The sequence below is a fragment of the Balaenoptera musculus genome, chromosome 3 (genome assembly GCF_009873245.2).
Source record: "Balaenoptera musculus isolate JJ_BM4_2016_0621 chromosome 3, mBalMus1.pri.v3, whole genome shotgun sequence".
Classification (NCBI taxonomy): domain Eukaryota; kingdom Metazoa; phylum Chordata; class Mammalia; order Artiodactyla; family Balaenopteridae; genus Balaenoptera; species Balaenoptera musculus.
In genome coordinates, this window is record NC_045787.1 from 112,557,451 (window position 1) to 112,579,470 (window position 22,020).

The following is a 22,020-nucleotide window of genomic DNA, read 5'->3' on the forward strand; positions in this document are numbered from 1 at the left end:
TGCTGCCTCTCTAGCCCCATAAGTCCCACGCTACCTACCCTGAATTTAGAATTCAGCATGCCCATTTCAAGGTCATTTTCACAGCTTTTGGCCTTAGATTTGCAGAGTTTTATGAGGCACATCTTGATTCTCATTATGAGATAATAAAATGATTTAGGACTTGGCACTAGATTAAAAGGAGCAGGTAGAGTTCTTCCTTCATCAAAATAAGACAGCCAGAGCTTTGCTCGGGCAAACTTCCACTCCACATCTGCATCCTCCTGTGAGGCAAGGAAAACAACAGCACACCATCAGAGGCAGTGCTATCCAACAGACACATAACGTCAGCCGCAAAGGAGAACCACACAAGGGCATTTCCATTTTCTAAGAGCCACATTATAAAAGGGAAAATGAAACAAGTGAAATTAATATCAGTGATGTATTTTATTTAATCTGATAGATCCAAAATGTTATCATTTCAACATGTAATCATCATAAAAATTATTTATGAGGGCTTCCCTGGTGGCGCAGTGGTTGAGAGTCTGCCTGCCAATGCAGGGGACGCGGGTTCGCGCCCTGGTCTGGGAGGATCCCCTCTGCCGCGGAGCAACTGGGCCCGTGAGCCACAACTACTGAGCCTGCGCGTCTGGAGCCTGTGCTCCGCAACAAGAGAGGCCGCGACGGTGAAAGGCCCACGCACCGCGATGAAGAGTGGCCCCGCTTGCCGCAACTAGAGAAAGCCCTCGCACAGAAATGAAGACCCAACACAGCCAAAAATAAATAAATAAATAAAATGCTGGCTTAACTCCTAGAGAGTTAAAAAAAAAATTATTTATGAGATAGCTCAGATTTTCTTGGCATACTGAGTCTTCAAAATTGGCATGTATTCTACACTCATAGCACATCTCAATTTGGACTGGCCACATTTCGAGCGCTCAGTGCATGTGGTTCGTGGCTACCATATCAGACACCATCATGTGTTTCCTATTAGAAAGTGTATTTCTCATTGGTCAGAGTGCTGTCAAATGATGTTAAGAGGTCTAGTGTATGTAATTTAAGGGGAGCAAACCTGATGAGCTGGCAGGAGGTAGTCTGGCCATGCCCTCTTCCCTAGTGGTGGTGGTGGTAGATTTAAAGCGCAGATCTGTTACTTCTGAGTTGGTGGCAATGCCAGAAATGCTGAGTGGGGCCCCCTGAGAGGTAGCAGGGGTGTGTTTTCTGTAGGGAGGCTCCTTGGGCCCCTGTCCTAGGAGGGCAGTCTGAGGCCAGGAAAGAGGCGTGGGGTTTGGAATCAGCTGGACCCTTACTAGCTGTGTGACGTAGGTCTGTACGTCTTGGGCTGTAGTGGTCTTGGGCTTGCTCCTCTGCTCATGGTGACAGCCTACTTCCCGTAGCCCTGAGGTCGGCACTGAATATGTGCTCTGTGAGCAGTGGGCTTTTCTCCCCACAGGCCCGAGCTATGCTTCAAGGGGCTGTGAGCCCAGCAGGGACCCACATGAAGCTGCTGGGATGTGCCAGGAGAGTATAAGGTCATCACCAGCAGGCTTGCTTTTACTGAGACCCCATCAGCACCTGGCCTGCTCTATGGGGACATGCTATACAGGTCGTTTAGACTGGAAGCTTTGTGAGGGCAGGGGTCATTCCTGGTCTCGGCTGTACAGCAGAGAGGTGTGGGAGGGACTGCCGACCTGAGAGGAAGGGTGATGCAGTGGAGAGAGCACAGGCTCCGAAGCCTGGCTGGGTTCAAACCCTGCCTCTGTTCCTTACTAGCTGTGTAACCATGGCAGGTGATTTAGCTGCTCTGGGCCTCAGTTTCCTCATCTGTAAAATGAGGATAATAATACCTACCTCATAGGCTCTTGTGGGAGTTAAAGAAGTTAATGCAGGAAAAACAATGTCAGATACTTAGTAAACCCTCAGTAAGTATGATTTGTATCTCCATAGCTTAATACATTGCCTGATGTTCAACCTTCAGTCACTCAGCAAACCTCCTACTATGTGCCCACCTAGAGCTCACCTACTGTGTGCCTGGCCTGTGCTAGGTAGGTACTGGGGATAGCAATCCTGCCCTCCTGGGACACGCAGCCTGGCCAATGACACGAGTATGTTAACTCATCAGCTCTTTGTATCTAGAGCTGGGCTAAGAGCTGGGTGCTGGGGGTCCTGGCCCTGGGGGTCAGGGAAGGCTGCCCCGAGGGCTAGCATTTGAGCTGAGATCCAAGGGGTGAGTAGTTCTCAACCAGGTCAAGTGCGGGTGGGCTGGGGTGGAGAAGAGTAGCAGTTAATTAGTGGAGAGGCAGTGCGAAGTGTAAACAACTCTTCGTAGGCAGTAAAGAGCAGGAGACAAAGAGGTTCAGAGCTGGAAAGTGAAATCCCACCTGCCGCGGAGCAACTAAGCCCGTGCGCCACAACTGCTGAGCCTGTGCTCTAGGGCCCGTAAGCCACAACTACTGAGACCCCGTGCCACAACTACTGAAGCCCGCGCGCCTAGAGCCCGTGCTTCGCAACGAGAGAAGCCACCACAATGAGAAGCCTGCGCATCACAACAAAGAGTAGTCCCCGCTCGTTGCAACTAGAGAAAGCCCGCACGCAGCAACGAAGACCCAATGCAACCAAAAATAAATAAATAAATAAATAAATTTATTTAAAAAAAAGATCAAGAGATGCATTTAAATGCTAACAGGCAGGATTAGCTAGAGAGGGGGAGAGGGCGAGGATGTAGGTGGGGAGGGCTAATGTGCAGTGGCTGATCCCGAGGAGGGGAGAGGGCAGGGGGCCAGGGCGCATGGCTGGGGCTGCTCAGGGGGAGAAGGCCTGTCTGCCTACAGGAGGGCAATGGCAGGGGGCGGGGCGGGGCATGGCAGGCACAGAGGCAGGCAAGTCTGTGGATTCGGACGTAGGTGCTCAAGATCTGTTGAATAAGTGTTCTCCAGTAAGAACGTACAAATACATACTTCATTAAGGTTCATCGTGACCATGAACACTAGGCACGTCCCAGCAGCCGATCTCAGGGTCCTTGTACACGAATCACCAGTAAGACAGTGGGGACATTTGCTCTCACCAGACAAGGAGAAGCCCAGCGCCCACTGGGCTGCAGTGGGCTCTCTCTGTCTCCTAGCACCGCCCTGTGGTGGATAACTTGACGTCACAAGCCGTGGGCTTGCTCACTTCTCTCCCAAACTAGTGGGCATCACTCATGCTAATCACGTGACTTCCCACGTTATGTTCATTTGGACCAACACACAATGTGCTCGATAGGCTGGGGCAGAACACCTGGGGTGAGTGCTCCAGAGACCCATGTATTCCAGGCACCATCTGGTTTCTCTTACACGTGGGGAAGCTGAGGCCCAGGAGGGCAGGGAAGGTTAGTTAGCAACAGCTCATTATCCACATAGGTGACCAAGTCTGTAAAACACTTAAATATATATATATATATATATATGTATATATATATATGTTGTTTGTCTGCTGACACAGTGCTGCGTTTTCCTGTAGGTGGCGGGGTGGCAGGGTGGTGAGGCTGGGGGCTAAGACTAAGGCTTCACACTGGCTCACCTCTTCCTGTCTCCTCTTACCTCTTTTTCTTGCTCAGTCTACACTCTTGCAGCGCAGTGCTGAGTATACCACATTGTTTTATCCCTCCCTGCCTTGGCACATGCTGTTCCTACTGTTTAGAATACTCTTTTTTGGAGGGATTTTATGGACCAAAGCTTCCCCCTAAAATTCATATGTTGAAGCCCTGACCATAAGTATCTTAGAGTGTGATTATCTTTGGAGAAAGGGCCTTTAAAGAGGTAATTAAGGTTAAATGAGGCTGTAGGGGTGGGGCCCTAATCCAATATGACTGGTGTCATCATAAGGAGAGGAAGAGATACACAGAGGAAAGGCCCTGTGAGGACACAGCAAGAAGGCAGTCATCGGCAAGCCAAGGAGAGAGGCCTCAGAAGAAACCAGTCCTCCAGTACCTTGATCTTGGACCTCTAGGCTCCAGAACTGTGAGAAAATAACTTTTTGTTATTTAAGGCACCCAGTCTGTGATATTTTATTGTGAGAGCCCTAGCAAACAAATACATGGAAGTCTTAATTCTTTTCTATACACAAGTAATTGTTTCTTATAAAAGATTTAAGTACAGAGGTATACCAAGCAAATGCGAAAGTCCTTCCAAATCTCCTTTCTTGTTTCACTCCCTTCCCCAGAGGATACCCTTTTTCTACCTTTGCTTTCTGTATCTGCACATTTGTATTATTACGTACATGAGACTTGCCTATGGATATTTTTCTACAGCTTGCATTTTTTCACTTAACAATATCATAGAGATTTGCTCTGTCAGCACAAAAAAGTCTTTCTCATTGTTTATAAACAGTATTTTAAAGTCTATGCTATATCAGTTTATTTAAATATTCCTATGTTGATGGGCTATTTCCAAGTTTTTCTTTTAATGAACATCTATGTAAAATCGTATTTCTGCACAGATTTGCTGAGTCAAAGGGTCAGTGCATTTTATTTTGTTTTAATGTTGCATTTATTTATTTGACTTTTAATAGGTAGAACAATGACATGATTTCTAAGCACAAGAGCGTATAAAGAGAAAGCCTGTACACCCACCATGACCTCTAACCCCCACCTCTCAACACGCGCCCCTTGCTGTGCTCTTCTTGTGTACCCTTTCAGGTTATTTTTCTTTTTCGAATGATTATATGATCAAAAAGGAATACGTGTTCCTTTTGCTTCCTCTCTACATAGAGTACAGTATATACATTGTTCTGCAACTTGCCTTTTCTCTACTTACCATTATAATTGGAGGCCTTTCCACATCAGAATATAGAGAAAGTCCTCATCCTTTTTAAAAGCTGCACAGTTTCCCTCTGTTCAGATCCATCATAATCTGTTTAACTAGATTCCTAGTAATGCTCATTTAGTTTGTTTTTCATCTCTTGCCGTTCCAAACAAGGCTGCAATCAATAGTTCATGGTTTTTGCATTTTAGATTTTGATAAATTGCCTCCTGATATACTGTCTTGACTCCTTTGTCTAGCAAAATCAGTCTTTGAACGGCCTTCAAGTATCACCTCTGCAAGCTTCGGCGCCCCCATCGTCACGCATTCTCTCTATTCTGCAGCTGCTACACCTGCTAGGACTTCTCTGGGTGCGCTGGCCCCACTGCACCGTAATGTGTTGATTGATGTATCTGTTTTCTCTCACTGGACTGAGTGAGAATCTCTTCAAGGGCAGAGATCGTGTCTTGGTCATCTCTGTATCACCAGTGCCTAGCACAGTCTTGGCATACAGTAGGTACTTAATAAATAACTCGGGAGAGGCAGAAGTGAATGTAGGGTGAAAGAAACAGTCATTCCAATTTGCCCTGGGTCACTTGCATGCTGTCCCGAGGGGACACATGTAAAAGAGGAAAGATTCGTGACCCTGTTTCTTTCTGCCCTCATTGGGCCATTGCATGCATGGTGCCTGCCGTGTGTCATGGCAGGTTGACTGGAAGTGCTTCTTGGAGCGATCCAGGGAAAATGCCTGTTGTTTGCTGTTCTGGCTTCACATTTAATAACACACGAGCTTCTGACGTCATTACCCTCATTGCTGAAAACAGCAATGCAAATTAAACCCAGGGAGAGAGAGCATTTTCAGTTAACTGGTCTTACCTCAATTTCCTGATACGAGTTGTTGATCATGGCTATTAGCATGTTGAGCAGCACGACCACCATGGTGACGTTATAAACGCCGTAGAGAACATAGCCAATGTTCTCGATGAATTTGTGGTCATATTTCAGCACCACCGAGATCACTTCAGACAAGCCAAAGATGGACCAAAATAAGGTTTTGAAGCTTTCTTCAACCCTACAAGGAAACAGACAGTCCTCTCAGGCGGTTTGCATCTGCTGACACTTCTCACAGGAGAGTTGCCACTACCCAGACATCAGTGGTTACCCTGGAGTAGGGCTGGGGCTGCTAGCTGGTATCTGTACTCTGAAGTCATGAGATATTCAGGTTTCTAAGAAGACTTTGAAAGACCATGATAAAGGGTAGACTCTTTCTTTTCCATTCAACCCTTTTATTGGGACTCTCAGCTGCAGCATCAGTTTTTATCTTGCTGCAATTGCTTAAACATTTAAAATTAACCACCAGGGCAAACGTTTGTCCGTGTAGGTTATTAGCTTCAGAAAGCACACTCTTCCTTCAATAGTCTCTTGAGTGTCTTTTCTCAGACTACCCAGCCCCACAGGAGAGGGAAGAGGATGGTGTTCGCTAATGGAGCCAGCAACATTGGCGACTGGGGCTTGCTGGGCATTTGACACAGGGCAGCACCCTTAAGCCCCGTGACCACCTCTGTGGTGGGCTGGCTTATTCCCTCCATTTGACAGATGGAAGTACTGACGCTCAGAGCCTTCCGTGCCTTTCCCAGGAGCACTCAGCTGGCAAGTGAGCGCAAATCCAGGCATGTCAGAGGTTTTCAAAAGCAGGTCCTTCTAACCACTATGCTTTACCACCATCCTGGCTCCAGCCACATATATCGGGTGCTCTAAACTGGGGATGAATTTTCAGGAATGAGAGTGATGAGTCTGATGTGTCCATGTTGATCAAATTCACCAGGTAACTGCCCAAACCTCACCCTGCAGCTCACTCAAGGTAGACACTGCATGTACTGTAATGGCCGCCCAGGGAAGAGCTGGCTTTTAGGACACTGCTCTTTGACACTTGAGATTATCAAGTCACCAAATACACTGGTTTTAAGAGTAGGGTCCAAGCACGTTTCACAGTATATACTTTGTGGCTCTGACCCTATATCAGGTTTGTGACACAGAATTCAATTAGAAAGCTGGATTTTGGTTGGGTGGTTTAGAACATGCCTGTGTGTGATAATATCTGAATGGTTAAGTGCAGGGCTTTTAGTTTGCATCCAGAGTTTGGGTCCTATTATGAGAAAGCACTTTCTTTTTTTCTCTTTAACATTTCAGATTTTTAGCACTTACCCACAAATGGCCAGGATTAGCTAGATCTCGGGAAAAAAAATCAGCGTTTTTTAAGCATTGGCATTTATTTGACAAGATGTACAAAAATACTAGTACTTGTCACTTTGGCTAAAAGTCCAACACTGACTTGCATGAATTTTCAGCTCTCCTGTGTGAGAGAGAGTACACGTGTGTGTGTGTGTGTGTATGTGTGTGTGTGTGTGTGTACGTGTGTGTGTGAGTGTGTGGGTGTACGTGTGTGTGTGGGTGTACGTGTGTGTGTGTGTCTAGCCAGCTGTTTGCTCATTCCCTGTGCATCTCAGAGTCTGAAAACTGAACACTGAACTGAGTTTTTGTTGTCATTATTTGTTTTTGTTTTCTTTTAAATCTGTGAGTTTGGAATATTTAATTTATCTTAGTTTTAGTAAGCAGGAATTTAGTTAGGGGTTTAGAAATAAAGACTGGGTATCGAGCTATTATTTTAGAGCTCCAGCTCCTGATGCTATTCTGAGAAAGGGGGAAAACTGTTTCCTCACGTGAGATGCAGCACCCACGTTGTGTGAAAAAGATGCCGTTCAATGTGTGGGCAGGATTCACTGCAGGTATTGCCTTCCGTTAAGAAGCAATCTTTCGTTTATCACCCTAGTGGAAGGGAACAGTGTCAGAGAGAATCTAAAACCACTCAATGAGCCCCAAATCAAAACTGAAAGGAGATGGCAGGACATAATTTCTCTGATACTTGGTCCCTTCCTGGGAGGGTCAGGTGAAAACCAGAGGACACGCTGTCCAAGGGAGGGGCTGGGCAGACAGATACTGGTCCAGGATAATGTACTTACCAGGAACAACTTAAGAAGTGGATAATACATCCAACTGAGGGACATTTAACAGAAATTCATTTTCCCTTTCTTACCTTGGAAAACCCCACAAACCTTTGGCTGACATAAATGAAGCAAGCAAGTCTAAGCAATTCTAGAACACATCCAGGGAAAACCTTCTGCATTTTGAATAGGGAAAATGGCCTAGATTCGGCATGCGTTTTGTTCTCATTTGCTTCTTGCTATGAATTTTGTTACTAAGCTGTGATTTATCCCTGGTGCCTTCCCTTAGGCATTCTGTGTTAATAATCTAGAGGGGACAGAGCCAGCCCACTAAGCAGTATGTGTTCCAGTAAAAGAAGAATATTTACAGATCCCTAAACCTATGCCTTTGCCCCTCCTCTAACACCCCACCTCCACCCCCAAGGCTTGGAATGCTGATCTGTTCAGTTTGTTGTCTGGGTGTCAGACAGTCTTCACACCTGTTTCATTTCTACTCCATAGCTTCAGGATTCACCTCTGGAATTGAATTTGGTCTTGACCTCCAGGAGAATCTAATTACAAGTGGCCCAGACTCACTGGGATTGCCTGAGTGGAAGTAACCCCCCTCCAAAGCAATAATCTCTGCATCAGGCTGGGCAGGAAGGGATCTTAGCCAAACTGTGCCTTTTTAACAAACTCTTCTAAGTTCTTTAGGGAGTGTCTATAGCCCTTGCTTCCTCTTATCATGGGGCAAAATGAGTTGCAGTAACAAAGACTTCCTTTAAGGAAAAGCTGGGTTCATTGTCTTGGATCATCCATAATGGCTAGATTCACTATTGGGGTCTCTTGGGACTTTCATTTGTACTCACGCCCCGTGACATGAACTTTCAGTGGACTAACTGAATAGACTATTTTTGCTGTTGTTGTTTCTCAGAGGGGACATTATGGGCTGAGTTTATGTCCAGTTAGCTGGGCTAAGTGGTAAGCAATACACTATTTTATCCATAGCTCAAACCATATAACTAAATAAATTCTAAATGGAATTGAAGCATTTAATGTTTAAAAATTACATAGTCAAAGCCAGAATAAAATATTAGTAGTTATATAATCTTGGCCTGGGAGAGGTTTCAAAACTACAGAGGGAAAGTTTGAAAGATATTCTCACATAAAACTTTACTTGTAGATATTGAAAACATATTAAGTAAAAATATAAGGCAAAAGACTGAGGAAAGGATTTGTATTTGCAACACATATGACAATGGATGATGTCTTTCTTAGATAAAGAGCTCTTATAAATCAATATGAAATGACAGACATCCTTGTTGAAAAATAAAAGGAGGACAAAATCTTTCAGGAAAACTTGATGCTTTTTGTGGTGACAAGAGCTCCACAAGTAACTTGATAGGTCAGGTTAGTGGTGTCTTCTGGTTTAATATGTAGTGGGAAATAAGTGAAACGTGTCCTCACTGCATTGTGTTACATTGACCTTGGAAACCTATAATAATATATGCTTAGAGAGAAGGCTGGCCTTGGAGAGGAGTGAGTAGTACATTCCTCATCCCAAGAGCTTGGGCACTGGAGCGAGCCCCAATGTCTTGTGAGGTAATGATGCTCTCTGAGTCATGTACCAGTCATCACCCATAATTTTCAGGAGCTATGGGATACAGGGCATGGTGCAGAAGACCAGTCACTGCAGAGGTCTGGGACTGTCTTTCAAGAAGAAAGTATCTTGCAGTTGACGTAGATGATATTCACCGTGAAGCCACTTGTCTCACGAAAAGTCCCCACTGTCAGATAGCTGGTCTCTAGGCTAAATTTGAGGTTCTTTACTGATAGGCATGGTGGCTGCTGGTTCCATATCCTCCTCCCACCCACTCTGGCTCTCTACCAAGTTTGCCACAGATTCCTCCAATTGTGTCAGTCACAGGAATCTTCACAGAGATAGCCGGAGGAGTAAGAAAGCAAAGGTGCATGCCTGGTTCAAATCCCAGCCCCATCATGTACCGGCTGTGTGAGCTTGGGCATGTTACAAAATCTGCTTGAGCCTCAGTTTGCTTATCTATGAAAGCGATAATGGTACCTTATTATTAAGTTGCTGTGAAGATTAAATGGAGCAACCCATTTAAAGTGTATAGTAAGAGTCCAATAAATGGTACCTATTATTTTTATTCATGTGTTTATTTGCCAGACATTCACTGAATTCCAACTATGTGCCAGGCACCATACAGAGCAGGATGGAGGGGGCACAGGACTTGTTTGTCTCTGTGGAGGTCCCAATCTAAAGCAAGCGCACTGGTGTGAGCCAGTGCTACAAGGCTGTGGGCAAGGATGCTCCGGTCGCCTTGCCCTACCCAGGAACTCATACAACCCCATCAACCTTCAGGTGCCTCCACAGAGGGCTGAATGGAGTTAACAATTCAGCTGCATACTGACTTTTCTGAACAAGGCCCGTTTTCCTTCCTATCTGCAAGGATCATCACCAACCCTTGATTTCATGCAAATCCCCTTTCTGATTTCTCCAGCCTGTGCTGTCTTTGATTGTTTGACTTCTGCCTTGCAGTGGAAGGGGCTGAGGTTTCATCAATAGGCCACCCTAGCATAAGAACTGCTCCTAATGAAGTCAAAGGGGAAAAAGTGCCTGAGAGTGATGTTGAATAGACCGTGATTCACCCTCTTCTTACCTGGCGGGGGTGTGTGTGTGTGGGAAGGTTGGGGCAGACTTATCATGCAGAAGGCAGGAACGAGGTAATCCGTTCTCTACCAGGTCTGTCTCGCCTGGATAACAGGACTTTAATAACAGGTTGTCTGAAGAGGCAGTTGTGTATGGGCCTCAGAGAACAAACGGATTAACAAGGCGAGGGTTTGGGGCAATTGTTATGGAAATTGCTGCTGCTTCAGGATGCCATGAGGCCCTCCCCTCAGTGTCATGGAACTCTGCCCGCCACCCCGAACAGTTCAGTTCAGGGTTACCTACCCAAATCTGCAAGTAGCAGCCTCAAATTAAGCAGGAGGCTCAGCTCCTGAAAGGCTGTTTTCTCAAGTTCAAAGACAATAGCTAGCCTTGAGCTAGAGTTCTGCTGAAGCGGAAACAATGCTCACTTGCCATCCCAGTGGGGACTGCTAGAAGGTGCTTGGAATCTAGAAAGACCCCCGCACCAGGGCTCTGCTTCTCTAATACCCAGACCTGGAGACTGAGAGCAGTTGGACCAGCCTTGAGGGCAATCAGGGCAAGAGCGTCCAATGCCTGAGGAAGTCTGGACCTCACCCCTGCCATGGTCCTCTGAATCACCTCTTGGTTTATCCTGGGCCCTAAATGAGGTGTGATTTAGATGGTCCAGAAGTAGAAGAGTCTGGCCCCAGAACAGGGCCAAGGAACTGGGATGCACAAAGCCCGGATTTATTCACACTGAGGGTCCAACTCTCCCCCTGATAGCCCGGTTGCTCCTTGAGGGCAGAGCTATGTTTTCTTCCCCCTTGAAACCCCAAACCTAGTGCAGAACCTGGCACACTGAAGGTGCTAAATAAATTCATTGTCCTTTGAATGAATGAGTCCCCGTTGCATATTTTGGCTCCCTGTTCCTGATCCCAGTTTTGAGGTGAGGCTGTTGTAAAGCAGAGTACAGGTTCTGGGTTTAACTGTGAGCCTTTTGCTAAATAACTTTGCCTCGCTGTGCCTCTTTTTTTCTAGCTGCAGAATGGGAAAACAATAATGTCTACTTCACAGGCTTGTCGTGAGGATTAAATAAGTTAACAGAATGTTTGTGAGGTGCATAAAACACTGCCTGGCACAGTGCCTGAAAGACTCTCATACCCTACCATCAATTATCATAATAATCCTTTAAAAATATGAATCAGATCCTGCCTCTCTCCTTTAGCAGCTTTCCATAGGCTAACAGTCAAACCTAGTCACCCAGCCAAGGCTCCCCTGACCTCACTCTGGCTCGCCCCTCACTCAGGGTGCTGTGCCCCTGCCCCTCTGCCTGGAGTGCCCTTCCCCCTTCTCTCCACATGGTCCCACCTCATTCTTCTCATCCGTTAGACTTTAAACTTAATTGTCACATGGTCAGGTCAACCTTCTCCGACCATGTCTGAAGGAGGTCCTTTTCTAATTATTCTTTTGCATGACACTTTTATTTCCTTCCTAGCTGTCAGCACTTAACCTAAGATGTTCTTATTTGTCTATTTGTTTATCATCATCATCATCATCATCATTATTATTATTATTTTGCCTCTTTTCCCTCTTTTCCCATTCACAGAGCATTGTGACCTCCACAAGGTCATGACTTGCTCATGACTCTGCCATCAGTGCCCAGAACAATGTGTGGCTCACAGTGGGGGCTCAGGAAACATCTTTTGTCAATGAATGGTTGAAGCTAGGAAACTGAGGCACGGGGTGATGTGGTCTTAGCTTGCCTCAGACCCACTTAACAGCTGTTTTTCTGTTAATATTCTAGAGCGAACCCTGGACAGTCCAGTTTCCTGTCACTGTCACTTTGAAGAATGACAGTTTAAACCTTATTCCCATCCTAGAGTTGAATTTTAGTGAATAAAAGGTCAGAATTTCCCCGTTTAAGATGCTACAGTCAGTCTGAGAATAAGACAGAGGACTTGAGTCCCTTAAGGATAAGATAGAGGGGAGTGCCTGCAAATATGCTGTGAAGGCCTCATCCCAAAGAGCACATTTTCTATGTACCATCAGGTCTTTTTCCTCAAAACTTTGTGGGCTTTCAGCCTGTTCCAGAAGTGCAAAGGTACCAGGCTTTTAAAATTCATGTCATGAATAAACATGAGGAGAGGGTATAAATAAACATTATATGATAGTAGAATGTCTGCTATAATAGGTATAATCATTCTAAAGTAGCTCAGGGAAAGATCTATATTTTTATCACTTATTGGAGAATTATGTGAAGATAAGAATTTACATTAGACCCAAACTATCTTTTTGACACATAAAGGTCATTTCCAGATGCCCAGCCTCTATGAGCCTGACCTGGGCCCCAGCATTGACCACTGCCATCTCCTCCATCAAGTCTTAGACCTCTCTGTGCTAGTTTCTCCACATGAAAATGGGTATAAAGAGTTCTCTCATTCCCCCCAAACCCTTATGCCTAACTTGAATTCATAAGATGAAAGGTGAGATTATAACTTTCAAATATGATGAAGTATGATGATAATGCTTCTGTATCAGGGATGCCCATATTTCAACACGGACCCAGGATCCTGGGAAAATCTCTCCTCATTAAAGCCCAGGAGGCTGACTCCATTCCACATTCGCACCTGCAAACACATTCAGCATGCTCAGCACAAAGCACACGGCAGAGGCCACGGTCCCATGATGCTGTGCTGATTTCTCTTAACTGGCCATTGGTTATAGTGAGTTTTATGAGGGCAGACAGTATAATCCAGCCTTGGCTGCCCTAGTGGGACCTCCTCTGCAGGTGGATCCTTGTTGGGGCTGTGGCCCTTTGCTGTCAGAAGGCCCCTCTGGCTCATCACTCCCTTCTGGATGTTTCTGGGCCTGTATGGCTCACCTGACCATCTCCCTTTTCTCCCTTCCTTGGGCCAGGGAAGTCTCAGGCTCTTCTGTTTGTAAAACACAACATGGCATTTTTAGCTTAAGGGCCCCATGCACCCCTTCAGCAAGTCTCTGCTTGTCCCTTGGTGCTGAGGATGGGCCCTCTTTAAGGCCCCACTGCTCCTGCAGTCCTTTAGGATATGGACCACTTCACCCATGCTCCTGGGAGGTAGATCTGAGTGTTTGACTTCAGCTCTGCTGGGTATGGGTCCTGAGGAAGGCCAAGGCCCCTATATCTTTCCTGGATCACTGGGACCTTGCCCTCTTCCCCATCATGCTCTCCTTGATACCCTCCCCACATCCTTTTAGGGCCTTACCTATGTCAAAACCTGGAGAACATCCTCCTTCTCCCCCCCTCCGCACCCCCCGCCACGTGCAGGCAGTCACCGTGGTTCATCCACTCTAACCGCCTCAGCCTCCTTCTCCATCCCCTGTCCACAGCCTCTTCATGGATCTATCAGCTCCCTCTGGAGCTGCATTTCCTTCACAACATTTGCTCAGTTGTAAGCGAGCCCTCATTCCTGTGACTATTTGATTAGTATCTGTCTTCCCAACCAGTCTGCAAGTTCCTTGAGGGGAGGAATCCCGACTGCTTCTACTCATCATAAAACCCCCAGCACCAAGCTCGGGCATCCCCTCCCATCCTCTCCCATCCCTTCCAACCCATCCTTCGCACCATTGCCGCAGCGCTCTTGCTGAGGGCAGATCCGACCATGCTTCCTCTTTTTAAAAAGGCCTCATCGGAGACTCTAGCACCCTATTGGGACTTACTTAAAAGACCTTCACAATTTGGCTCCTGCTGGATTATCTGATTGAATTTTCTGCCATTTCCCTAAACTTTCACCTGCTTGCCTATTTTTTTTTTCTTCTTTTTACCAAAGTTTATTCTTAAATGTACCATAAGCTGTAAGACAACACTTCATTCCAGCTACAGGTGGCAACAGATGTTATGGCAGGCAATCCAGATGTTTAAACAGGAAAGGAATAAGGATCACCATGGCCTCAGGCACAAGGAAGAGCTGACTTCTGGGCAGATTTCTTACCTGCACCTTGGCCATGGGGCTTTCCCCTCAGCCTTTGCTTTTAGCTCCTAGAGTTTCTTCCGCTCCTCTTTCTGTTTCTGCATGAATACCTTATCTCATCCATCTTCTTGGTCTGTTTCTTGGGCTGCTTTAGGGGCTTCTTCCTGCCACCATTGTGGCCAGACATGGTGTTTGTTGTCCCTTCCCCAGACCCTGCCACTGGAAGCGGCTTTTGTTGTTGTTAAGAAAATTTTCACGTATTATGAGGCATTGAAACATCTGAACAAATCCATATCTGGGCAATGAGGCAGCTGCTTTCTCCTTCACTTAAAAATGCCCTGCTCCTTTACCTTAAACAGGCTGGAATGCCCTCCTCATCCTCCTCCAAGACCCTCCGTTTAGGGTCACCCCCTCCATGAAGCCTTCCCTGACCCTGCCAGGCAGAGTTCAGTGCTTCCTCCTCACCGTGCCACCCAAGTACCCTTTGATGATGATCACATGGTGTAAAATAACTGATGCACCCCCCTCCCCCCCTTTTTTTGGAATTCCCTACTTGTCTACGCGTTCCTCAGGGATGGGAAGATTGTCTTATTAATCTCTCTGACCCCAGGGCCAAACAGAACTTGGCATGGAGTAGCTGCTTCATAATGTTTGTCAAATGAATGAGCACACTTTGGAAAAGAAACCTGCTTTACCCAGGGGACAATCACAGGCTGATTATTGAGAGTTGAGATATAGAATCATCAGGTTCTCAATGATAATCAAAATCTGAATTTAGTATGCTATTCTTTAGAATTTAGTGTCACAGGAAAGTGACCCAACTTTTTTTTTTTTTTTAATGAATTGACATGTATTTATTTATTTATTTATTTTTGGCTGCGTTGGGTCTTCGTTTCTGTGCGAGGGCTTTCTCTAGTTGCGGCAAGCGGGGGCCACTCTTCATCGCGGTGCGCGGGCCTCTCACTATCGCGGCCTCTCTTGTTGCGGAGCACGGGCTCCAGACGCGCAGGCTCAGTAATTGTGGCTCACGGGCCTAGTTGCTCCGCGGCATGTGGGATCTTCCCAGACCAGGGCTCGAACCCGTGTCCCCTGCATTGGCAGGCAGATTCTCAACCACTGCGCCACCAGGGAAGCCCGACACAACTTCTAAAGGCACTCAGCTTCTCCCTTAGAGCATAGGCCCTGGTATGGGAGTGGGGGGATTTCAGGTAAAAAGGTGGAGGACGGGCTTGGAGCCATGCAGATCTGGGTTCACATCCTCTTTTGGCTATGTGGTCTTGGGCAAGTCCAATATCACACGGAGCTTCAGGTTCTTGGTAGTAGTATCAATGTCATTCCGTTGTTGTGTGGATTAAACGAGAGGGCAGATCATGTGTCTGTCATGAGTTGTTCAACAGCAGGGTGGTGTGGTGGTCCTGGGGTGGTGTATGTGTGGGCAGAGTCTCAAGGAGCCTCTGCCTCAGCCCCAGTGCCAATCTCCAGGTTCACTGGAAGGAGGAACTGGCTTTCCTGCAGCCCCACTGAGGGGGGTGGAGCTGAGTCAGTGCCTTCTGCCCCTGGTGTGCATATGAGTCTCTCTGTAGGGTATGGAAATTTCCCATGACTGTCATGGAAAATAGAAGCTTCTAATTTTGCCTAGCACTGCTGAAGTTCCTTCCATTAAAATGATTCCTGGGGAACAGAATAACCTTAAGAGAGGTATTTTTTGATTAGCAATGTCTCAACCCGGCTATGCTATGAAGCTGACTCCACAGCAGCCTGTAGAAAAGATTGGCTGGGATCACCTTTTGAGGGTCAGGGCCTACATTTTTTTTTTTTTTTTTGAATTTATTTTTGGCTGGGTAGGGTCTTCGTTGCTGCACACCGGCTTTCTCTAGTTGTGACGAGCGTTGCGGTGCACAGGCTTCTCATTGCGGTGGCTTCTCTTGTTGCGGAGCATGGGCTCTAGGTGCACGGGCTTCAGTAGTTGTAGCATGCGGGCTCAGTAGTTGTGGTTTGCAGGCTCTATAGCGCAGGCTCAGTAGTTATGGCGCTCGGGCTTAGTTGCTCCGCGGCATGTGGGATCTTCCTGGACCAGGGCTTGAACCCGTGTACCCTGCATTGGCAGGCAGATTCTTAACCACTGAGCCACCAGGGAAGCCCAGGGCCTACATTTAATCTCCAGTCAAAATTAAGTGGGGGAGGCCAAGTTCACCCAAAGAGAAGACCAGGAGCCTATCCTGGGTTATGTTAGAGAGCCCTTCACTTCCCTGCTCTGGGTCCCCTCATTGCCCCCAACCCCTCCCATTCTTTGTGTACCTGTCCTGTTATGGTCACCAGTCCGAGTATAGGGAAGACCACCCTTTTCCTACACATTCTCACCCAGCTGTATTTCATTAGTGAGCCAAGGATTTTTGTCTCTGTTTTTCCAACACTGAAACTAGAGTGCTGGACCTCAAGGTTTCCATACGATCTCTAAGCAGAAAGCCTTTGCCTATGGAACATGTGCATTCCGGCAAAGGTGGCCGCAAAACAAAACTGCAAAAAGCAAATCCTATTTGTCTACTGACTTCCATGATAAAAATCAAAGGTATGTTCCCAATAAGAACAAAATTTCTAACAGTTGGAATTGAGAACTTTAAGACTTTTTGAAAGAAAATGCATTTTCAGGCGATTTCACCTCCACTTCCTTACGCCCGTCTCAGGACACTTCGATTGTATACTCTGGGAGCATAAAACTGGTCTGCACACCTTCTCCTCCTCACCTCTGGTCATTTGCAGTTTCTAATGGAAGTGACTTAGAGACAATGAGCTGCCAGCTGGTGCCCATCTGCCATGTGCAGGCAGGCCCAGCTCACCACCCAATAACCCGTGCGCACACGTGCCCCTTCTCCTGCTCCTCCCTTCACGCCAGCCCCCGACACTGAAGCAGCTGTGAAACATAACCAGACCTTTGGTTCTGAAGGGAGAGGAGGCTGGGAAGTTGCCTCCTAACTGCTCCTAGGATTTGACTGCAGACCATGCTCTCCGCTGGAATCTGGCTACGTATTCTGAATGCACAGAGCTTGAAATCCTATCAGTAACACACTCACTTAGGTTAACAAGCTCTTTTTGTTTTTCAATGCGCAGAGCTGAGCGTGGTCTGTCTCCCCATCTGAGTAATGATGAGGTAGAATCAGATCAGCATTTCTCACTGTGTGGTCCCAAGACCACCTATATCAGAATCCCCCAGTGGATTGTTTGTGCTGACTTCTAGGCCTACCTGGAAAGGCCGTAACTAGGCTCTCTAAGGGGTGGGGTCCGGGAAGACTCGGGTTGAGCCATCTCCCCGGATGATTCCGGTGTGGTCTGAGAAACACTGGTCTCAGTGAAGACTGTTCATACTGTGTGTTTATTCATACCTTGGGCAGAATTAGTTCAATCTGTCTGTTTTCCTCTACCTCCCCTCACTGAGGTCTGCCAGGTGGACGGGATGGGAATTTGGGGGTGGGGAGGGAGGTACGGTGCTTCTGGAACTGGAACACACTGGAGGTTAGGGCAGGGCTTGGCTGAGGGTTGTGGGTCTGTTGCTGGTGGAGAAACCTTCTTCTTCTCTTTCCTTTTGTCCCAGGACGTCTCTCCCCCTCCCATTTGGGACAGGACTATAACTGAGGGGGATTCGGGTGGGACTGGCTTTTGTGAGCTGGCCTGGGCCCACACCCCTCGGTGAACAGGGCTCCCGTGAGACAGCTGTCTGTTGGTTCCTAACAGCTGACTTTCAAAGTGGACTCCCTTAGGGACCCAAGCTGTCCTTGAACATGGCTGGGGTGGCGTTGAGGGGGGCAAAGATAGGGGAAGGGTACCCGCAGTGTGCTCCAGCCCAAATTTCCTTTCTGTAGCGTTGAGTCTTCTGACTCTATAGAAGCAGTTGAGAGGACCATCTTACCCTAAAGCTATAAATTCCACACACAGACAGAGGGCACCCTGGGGGTGGGCCAAAGGGATGATCCTGAGCTGGGCAGGGTGGCCTGGGTGTGGGCTGTTATGAAGCATTCACCAAGGGAGTCATTGGACTTTATCATCAGCATTGCTGGCACTCAGAATAGCTCTGAGTCCCCCTGAAGCATGAGAATCCTTTATCCTCATGTGGCTTTTTGCTTATCAAAGAAGATCTCTGGGGGGGGGTGCTATACGCTCCAGAGAGCAGTCAAAAGGTAAGAGATGACATTTACAAAAATCCATTCTTTCCTCTCCACTTCACCGCTCTGTTGACTGTTTTCCTGTTCAATCAAATCCTATTCACAGCTTCACAGCCCATTTTAGGAGTTGCCAAGGCAATAAATATCCTGTCCTTTCTTTACTGTGCTTGCTTCGGCCATGCCTTTTTCTCTCCCTTGCCCATCCTGGAGAGCCTGAATCCTCTTTGGTTGGGTTTCTCACGTCTAGAAAGCTCCATTCAGTTCCCAGCAATGGGACAAGCCAATTGCTTTGGCCCTTCCTCTTGCTGTTACCTTTCCCCATGACTTTTCCTGATCCCAGAGACTCCCTTTATAGATTGGCTGTGCTGTGTCCAGCTGAGAACTGTGGCCTGGACAGCCCTGCTCTTAAGTCATGCCCTTTTTCATTTTTCACGTGTCGTGCTGCCAACTTTCGGAGGGACTGTGGGCTGACAGTACAACCTCCTTGTAGGGGGAGCGAAGGGGGATTGCACAGAACACCCAGGGCAGGAGAAATGGGACAGAGGTCCTCATGGTCAGATCCCCAGTCAACTGCTTATCCTACTGCCTCGAATCTGGCTTCCTTTCTCCTGTTGATTCCCTCATTCTTGCTTATGAAGCATTTAGTGAGCAATGCTATGTACAAGACATCGTGCTAGACTGGAAACACAGGAGGGACATCAGGGCCTGACCACAGAGGGTGAGAGTCTCTTTGTATTGACTGACATCTTGACTTGACATCAATAAACAATGCATCCCACACTGTGTACAGTTAGCTTTGCCTCTAGCAGATCCAGAGCAAATTTGCTTTTGGGTGATTCAAGCTTATTTCATTCCTTCAACAGTTAATCACTGAGTGTTGGAGTGCTATAGAGTGGTCCAACTGATCCACTAATGCACTTGGCCTGATGTGGTGGACAGTTGGTAGGCTAGGCCCCTGTCCAGAAAGGGCCCATAGAGCCAGTCGGTCCCCAGGTGTCCTTTCTTACAGCTCATCCTGCCCCCTCCTCCTTATTACTCATCGTCTCCATTATGATCACTGTTATTCATTGAAGGCTCATTATATGCCAAGCACTATATTCAATCTGATTTCTTCTTTTTGGATCCTTACAACAATCCTGTGAAGCTGGCCATCTTGGTATTCTCACTTCAGAGCTGGGGACATGAATGCCCAGGGGCGTTAAGCACTTGCCCAAGGTCACACAGCCAGTAAGAGGAGAGCTCAGACTGAAACCTAGTCTGCCTGAGCCGGGGGTGTGTGGTGTGCCGAGACACAGAGCTAGGCACCCCTCGGGTGCATTTCTCAGCACTGGGCCAGGCACCTGTTCTCTGTGAACACAAACTACTTCTTTGCCTCCGAGAGTAACAGCTTTTGTGCTTCAGCAGCACCAGAGGCCCACCCTTCTGGGCAGTTCTCCTCGGGCGGGGCAGTGCTGTCCACGGTTCTGAGCTGAGGGGTGCAGGGTCCATCGCACTTGGTCTGGGTTCTTCGAGTCATGGACCGTCCCTTGAAGGGTGATTTCTCTGGAAGAAGGGTCAAGTGGAGGCCCCTTGCAAGGTGGGACCTGCTCAAGGAGTCTGCACGGTGTGGCTCCGCCACGGTCACTGGCTGGAAAATAAATTCCAGGCCGCTCAAGGGTTCTTGGGGACCAGTGTCCGCAAGTGCTTAGCCCTGTTGGTTCCAGCTGCCATGCTTGTGGCTGGACACCTGACCGTCCTTCCCTCAAGACTCTGGGCGGGAGCATGGTGAAGGCAGGGAGCAGTTCTGGGACCAGGTGAGCCTGGGGCAGGACCTGGACTGGAAACGCTTCTTTATAGAATCGCTTCGTTTATTTGTGAAGGTATTTATGAGCAAGGGTGGGAAGTCTTATTTCCATCTTGCCTGGTGAGGCTCAGATCAATCAAGTGACTTGGCTTAAGGTCATTAGCTACGAAATGCCTATGCCAGTGTAAACTCAGATTTGCCAGATTCTTCTACTAGACCACTGCTCAGCGCTACTGATGGCCCTCCAGGAGACCTCCTGGCGTCCCCCAGAGGGGAGGAGCTCCGGGTCTTTGTGGACATAGGCTCAGTGAGCTCCGACACCACCCCGTGGGGGAGGCCTTGGCATTGCTTGCGCTGCCTGCAGCAGCTCCTTCTGGGCCCCCGAGTCAGTCGGCCTGACAGCGCCTTGCCTCTCGGCCACACCGCATGCCTCTTGCCTCCCTCACCTGGGCCTTCCCTGCTGCTTCTGAGGCACGTGGTGCTGCAGGACTTGCTCGGTGCCCATGCACAGCACTGGTTTGCCCAGCCAGGCACGGAGAGCTGCTGACCTGTGCCCACAGGCAGACCTACCTCCCATGCTGTGCAGATATGACTTCTCCGGGGGCGGACCTAGAAGTGTAGGTACACTAATGTCCTGTGGAGTGAATTTGATTAATGAAAGACAGCAGATGGAAAAGGTCTGGCTGATAAATTATCTAATTCTATCCTGATGGGCTATTCTGAGATGTAGTACTATATGTCTCACTGTAGAAGTCTGTGATGACCAAGTTGTATGTCTTGGTAGACGGTGGCCAGGTCAGCAACCTGTATGTGCTTTCCCTCCCCCCACATGCCATTTTCTTTTTTCCTTTGATCTTATTTCATTTGGATTACAACTCCCTCTCTCCAGTGAAATATTGGCATGCAAGACCTGCCCAGGGCTTTGTTTTCTAGGTAACATAGGCTAAGCCAATCATAATAGTAATAATTCCTTCCATTTATTTAATTTACTGTGTGGCAGCTAAATCAGCTCATTGAATCCTCACACTGTCCCTATTAAGCGGGTATTATTAGTTGCCTCATTTTAAAGATGAGGAAACTAAGACTCAGAGAAGTTAAGGAACATGCTCATGGCCACACAGCATGTAAGTGGCAAAGTGAGGATTAAACCCAGCTCTTCTGCTTTTCCAACTCCAGAACCTGAACTCGAAACCACCCTTGAATAAAGTTGCCTTTAAGCTTTAGAAATGCCAAGGAAACCTGAGTCTCTGTGAGGAGACACTTGCAAGAGGCTGCCAAGGATCCCTGGGAAGCCCGGAGAGCCCCTCAGGAGAGAGCAAAGGGGTACTCACGTTGTGAACGCTGGGTTGTACTTTGCACCTCGGTAGTAGGAGTACAGATTGAACATCCCAATCATGAAGGCCACAAATACCATGATGAAAATGACCATGAACTTGAAGATATCTTTCACAGTTCTCCCCAGGGAGATCTGCAGGGGCCCAAAACTCTCGTTGGCCGGCAGGATGTACGCGATCCGAGAGAAGCTCAGCACGACAGCTATCGCATACAGCCCTTCCGATATGATCTGAGGGTCTGAAGGCCACCACTTGTCCCTGGCTGAAAGAAAACAATCTGGGTTACTCACTGGGCAACAGGATCTGCTCTGGAAGAGAAACCAGTTAGGCATCTTTAGAGGCCTCTAACCTCATCACTTGCCATTCCTGCCCTTGTCTTTAAATTAATCCTAATACATCGAAGGTGCCACCCTC

At 47.5% G+C, this 22,020-nt stretch overlaps 1 protein-coding gene across 2 annotated transcripts in view; it reads right to left on the reverse strand.

Moving 5' to 3' along the window:
- Positions 1–22,020, reverse strand: part of TRPC7 (transient receptor potential cation channel subfamily C member 7) — a 135,542-nt gene that overhangs the window by 10,422 nt on the left and 103,100 nt on the right. For both annotated transcript variants that reach the window (XM_036847238.1, XM_036847239.1), the window contains 3 exons: positions 21,604–21,868; positions 5,631–5,826; positions 39–260 (listed from right to left, as the gene is read on the reverse strand). In XM_036847238.1, the coding sequence (XP_036703133.1) occupies positions 39–260; positions 5,631–5,826; positions 21,604–21,868 (683 nt within the window). The remainder of the gene's footprint in view (positions 1–38; positions 261–5,630; positions 5,827–21,603; positions 21,869–22,020) is intronic.